Raw genomic sequence first — 5,231 nt, forward strand, 5'->3', positions numbered from 1 at the left:
GTTTATGAATATGACGCAATGCAATTATGAGATGAATGTGGATTTGCATTATGTAAAAAATGCATTGAATGTGTATTTTGAATACCTCCGAAATGAAAAAAAAACACCCTCAAACACGAAATACATGTTCTTTTGAAGAAACCGCGTGTAATGTTATTAGATAGGAGGCGGTTCCAAATAAGAAGCCACTTCTAACGTTCCAAGCATTTGAGGCATTTCTCCCAATAACCCGCTTGCGGTGGTATATCATTGCATGCAGTTAGATCAACACCCCCAATTCTAGCCATGTTAATTAGCAACACCTGTTTAGAGCATCTCCAACAGGTGCACAAAAATTTCGCACCCTAAAATAGTTTTAGCGCGCCACTGTAGCACTTTTAGGGCGTCAGACCTAACATTGCTTTAGCAGATGCTAAAAAACGTGCGCCCAAAAGAACACGTAGTGTAAATTGTGAAGCGCGCACAATCCGGCGCCTCAAATTTGCAGCATGCGATAGCATTTTTCGGCGCGCGCCCAACCTTTTTTTTACGTGCACATTATTTTACAGCTTCTGCTGGAGCTGTCCGGCGTCCAAAAAATCCGAATTTAAGTGCACGGAGCAGTTTTTGGGCAGTTGTTGGAGATCCTCCTATAGGCAGAAAGGAAACTGCCTTAGCCCGATGTATCGAAACCACCTTCAATGCCCGTTTCACTAGTATAGTGTGCGTCTATTTTACTTATCATTTTTGAAATAAAATTGTTGTAGGAAATTTCCCTATTGTTTCGGTTAAAGGAAACATAACTCACTTAATTAATATAATTTGGGAGGAAAAATTCAATGGAAGATACATTAACCAGTGGCTACCCGCGCACATAACACTTGTGTGTGAAATGAGTACTTGTGTAATAGATTATTGAAGAAATGATCCTGGAAGCACGCATCCCAACATTTTTGCATTCTGGCAAGCAACAATCTTCCTCCAAATATCTCCTCAGAGGAAGATGTTGTTGGGGATGCCCCTGGCAGTGAGCCCCTCGGACTCACCCGTGTGGTCGGAGGTGTTGGGGGTAGAGCCGCATGTACGGGAGCTTGTCCAACAAGCAAATCGACTAACCCAAGGGGTCTGCCAATCAAATACAACCCAAACAACTCAAAACCAGAGACATGAAAAAGAAAGAGAACATGCGAATCACAAAGCAAAATCGGACGGCCAGAAAATCGAGTGACCAAAATTTAGAATTCAGGCAACTTACATGTAGCTAAACTGAATAACTTTAGTGTCTTGTTTTTATCACTTTTTCACTTCTCTTTTTCCTGTCTTTTCACTTATGGATTTTGATAATAAAAATCGCAGGAATTTTTCCTACTGTCCTGGTTAAACAAAGAACTCACTTTATTGATAAAATTGGAAGGGAAATATATATATGGAAGATACATGACCAGTGCCTAGCCAAGAACATATCACTTGGATGTCAAATGAGCCCTGGCGTACGATAGATTATTCAACCAATGACCCTGGAAGCATGCACCCCAACATTTTCGCATGCTAGCAAGCAGCGACCTTTCTCCAAATATCTCATCAAATGGAGATGCTGTTGGGGATGCCCCTGGCCGTGAGCCCGGTGGCATCGCCATTGTGGTCAGAGGTATTGGGGTAAAGCAGCATGTATGGGAACTTGACCGGGCCATTGCGGTTCTTGAGCTGGGGGTTCCCGTTCAAGGCTACCACCTCGCTCTCGATGCCCTCCAGCCTCGTGCCAAACCGCTCGAACGCCTCCAGAGCCTTGGCGTCCGATGTCCACTCCGGCATGTCACGTTGCCCGAGGTAAATCTCGTCCGAGGAGTGCTTGGATAGGATCTCCAGCAGTGAAATGCCAATTATGGCCTGCACTTGGTTGGTGATAGTGTGGATGAACACCTTTTCCGGCTCGCGGGCCAGCATGGCGTATTCCTCGGTGCCCGGCTCCGGCATCGGACGACGGCTTGCTGACGGCTTGTTGGGGTGGTAACCTGCGTACGGGTACTGCCCGAAGTTTACAGCGGCGTGCAGCGCCGACCCTGTCCAGATGATGGTGGTGCATGCCTTGACCAGCTCTGCCACCGTCTTCATCTCCGGCCACCACGCCGCGTCCTTGAGGTCGCCGTGGCCGACGTCGCGAACTTCCTTCCACCATGCCTGCAGCTCCACGTCGCCCTGAAGCACGCTGTCGCTGGTATAGTAGATGGCGAGATACTCCGTCACCCACCGCTCGATCACAGTCCAGATAGCCAGCCCGTCCACCGCGTAAGGGTAGTCCTCGAGCAACAGCCGCACCTTGTGCGGGCTTGATGGGTCAGGCACGGCCATGCCTCTGCATTTCATGATTGATTAGTACCATGTCACTAACTGACGAATGGTTCTTCACATACTTAACCTACCCTACAGAACAACTACTTACCTTTTGATTAGATCATCGGGGAGGGCCTGCTCGTTGAAGTTCCAGTCCTTGTAGGTAACGGAGGACATCTCCGTGGCGTACTTGCGCTGGAAGACGGTCAGCTCGATGACTCCGCCGGCGTTGATGAGCAACTCACGCGCCCGCGAGTTGATGTTCATCGTGTCACGGTAGTGCGGCTGTAGGAGCTTGTGCACCGGGTGAGTCACGCTTAGTTGCCGGTTCGTGGCGATGATGAAGGGCTCCATCACGGCGTGCGTGTTGAGCCAGTGGCTGACCAGCTGGTGATAGCCGTAGTCATTGACGCAGACGTACGCCTTGGCGAGCTGCCATATCCAGGCCTCGACGCCGGTGGACACCGGAGTGTAGACGGTGCTCTTTGCGGTGGTGAGGCCGCCCTGGAGCAGAGGCGTGCTCAGCTCGATGGCCACTGGCGCCAGCGTGCCGTCGCCTCGCAGGAAGAACAGAGTCCTTGTGGCATAGAGGAAGGTGTCGTCGAGGTTATTGAGCCTGACGAGGTATGGCATCATGTTGTCGTGGTGGTCAAGGATGTAGAGCCTGTTGCTGGCCATTGCCTGCTGCGCGGTGAGGCCCTCGAGGCTATTCCCGATATGCGCCTCAGTGATGGTGCTGGTGTGGTCGCCGTACTGGCTTGGATCCAAAGTACTCTTGGGAGGAAACTCCTGCAATGCAATGGATTAATTTTTACCGTTAATTTAGAGTTTTGTTCATACTTCTCACTATTTTTTCTCTCCTAGTTTAGCCATAAATTTAACTAAGAAAATACAAGCTATATGCCACAAATGATATATCACTTGATGTTAGACTCACCGTGACACGTGTGATCATCATCGGGTTGACGCCGGCAAGAATCTCCCTTGCAAACTCCTCGTCGGTCATCCATGCTATCTCGTCCTCTGGGCGTAAGTGCACGATTAGTTAGCATGGCAAAGTCATACAAACATGGAGTAACCATTTATTCAAAGCACGTACTACCTTTGATGACTTGTGGCTTGGGGAGCTTGAGGAGGTAGTCGCCGCCCATGGGTATGAGGTCCTTGACGAGCTCGAGCGGGAAGCGCTTGCGCATCTCCTCCAGGGCGGGGATGTTGGGCAGCTTGATGCCGCCCTCGCAGAGCTTGAGGATGTCGGCGAAGGAGTCGAACTCGCCGGGGGAGAGGTCGACGTAGGTGCGTATGGCCGGTATGATGCCGTCCACCAGCGCCTTGAGCGAGTACCCGAGGAAGTCCGACTGCTTGAGATGCCCGAACAGCTCGTCCCGCGGCACATAGATGCTCTGCACCAGCGGCAGAAGCCGGCTCTCGCGATCAGGGTCTGCGCGCAATGGATTGTACTCATAAGTTCCAAGTAGAGACTGTGCTACTAATTGAGAAAGAGAAAGAGAAATAAAACGCACTGGTCTGTGAGAGCTTGCGGCCGGTGCGGCAGCGGCGAGGGTAGGGGAAGTCCTTGGAGCCCCCGAGGATCTGGCGGGAGTCGCCGAGGTCGTTGTAGACGTCGTAGCGGTAGACGCGGTCGTGCGCCTCGTAGGGTCCCTGCTGGTCGTCGCCCCTCAGGTTGCGGAGCTCGTCGTCGCGGTAAGGCTTCAGGGCCACCGGCATCTTGGTGGGCAGGTACGTCTGCATATAATAAGCGGACAGGCAAACCATTATATTGAAATGAAACAACCACATACGACGACAAGGCGATTGATCCAAGAACTCACGTTGTTGGCGAAGAAGACGCGGTTGTAGCGGTACATGTCTTGCGGGTAGACCCACGAGTTGGCGACGAAGACGACGGCGCCGTGGCCGGGCACGTCGTCGAGGGTGATGGTCTTGAGGAAGAAACTCGGAGGCGTGGTTGTTCTTGACGATGATGGCGCCCGGCACGCCCAGCTTGTCCACCGCCCAGTCGAACGCGACGCTGAACTTGGAGTCGCCCACCGTGAGGACGCGGCTCGTCTGACGTACGGCCCACACACTGACGTGTAGGCCCGGACCCACCCGTCAGCGGCCCAACGGCAGGGGGCCGTACGTCAGGGGATCCGGCTCCCCACCGTGATCAACGGCAGGCTCGTGATCCACTGCTCCAGGCTCGCCTCCGCGCCCACCTTCCCGCGGTTGCCATTGTCTGCGCACGCAGACGAGTAAGAACTAAGATGTGCGTGCTGTCACGCTTATACTATGTGAATTGCATGTTTGCTCGTGCTCACTGGAGTCGACGACGGTGGAGCTGATCAGCTGGCAGGTGACACCACGGCCGAGGAACTCGGTGACGCTGTCGATGATGGTGGCGCCCAAGTCGTTGAAGTCGAGCGCGTTCTTGCGCGTCAGGACTACCGACCCCTTGAGACGGGCCCCGATCAGCCCGCCGATGATATCGCTAAACATCTTCCTGTATGTATTGCTTCCAATTAAGAGCAGTGGTGTAGTGCTACTGTGGCTAGCTGGCTGTGGATGGTGTGTGAGCTCTACAATGGCAGCCCGGCTATTTATAGATGAACGAAGGGGCAGGGGTGCGTTGGCTACTGTATGGCATTATTGGACTTTGGGGCCTAGTACTTGTTTGATAAATCGATCGGTTCCATTATTAGCTAAGGGATTAAGATCAGATATTGTATTCACTGGAGTAGATACGTGAGGATAGCGTGGGCAGATTTAATTATAGTTAGAGCACCGATCAACTAAACATCTCAATCGCGTGTACCTTATGCGGCAGACATGTGTACTAGATTTTTGCTCGAAACGGTGCTATCACTACTGCAATCGCCAAGTCCGCCCAGTGCCAGAAACGCTCGCCAAAGGGCCTAAAA

The 5,231-nt window shown here is 52.0% G+C and overlaps 1 protein-coding gene across 1 annotated transcript; it reads right to left on the minus strand.

Annotated features, from left to right (window-relative positions):
- Positions 1-1,356: 1,356 nt before the first annotated feature.
- LOC119303065 (linoleate 9S-lipoxygenase 2-like) lies at positions 1,357-4,864 on the minus strand. Its single transcript, XM_037580155.1, has 7 exons — positions 4,632-4,864; positions 4,143-4,549; positions 3,834-4,056; positions 3,413-3,751; positions 3,248-3,333; positions 2,420-3,099; positions 1,357-2,332 (listed from the first exon to the last, which is right to left on the minus strand). The coding sequence occupies exons 2-7, from the start codon at positions 4,176-4,178 to the stop codon at positions 1,561-1,563; spliced, it is 2,136 nt and encodes a 711-aa protein (XP_037436052.1). The 5' UTR covers positions 4,179-4,549; positions 4,632-4,864; the 3' UTR covers positions 1,357-1,560.
- Between the last annotated feature and the right edge of the window lie 367 nt (positions 4,865-5,231).

This window comes from Triticum dicoccoides, chromosome 5A (genome assembly GCF_002162155.2).
Source record: "Triticum dicoccoides isolate Atlit2015 ecotype Zavitan chromosome 5A, WEW_v2.0, whole genome shotgun sequence".
Lineage (NCBI taxonomy): Eukaryota > Viridiplantae > Streptophyta > Magnoliopsida > Poales > Poaceae > Triticum > Triticum dicoccoides.

Excerpts from the sequence above, each read along its gene's own strand:
- LOC119303065 (XM_037580155.1), bottom strand. The coding sequence starts at position 4,178 with ATGTACCGCTACAACCGCGTCTTCTTCGCCAACAAC. Across the intron at positions 3,100-3,247 it reads TGATGATCACACGTGTCACG|GAGTTTCCTCCCAAGAGTAC; the intron begins GTGAGTCTAACA and ends ATTGCATTGCAG. Across the intron at positions 2,333-2,419 it reads CCCGATGATCTAATCAAAAG|AGGCATGGCCGTGCCTGACC; the intron begins GTAAGTAGTTGT and ends CATGAAATGCAG.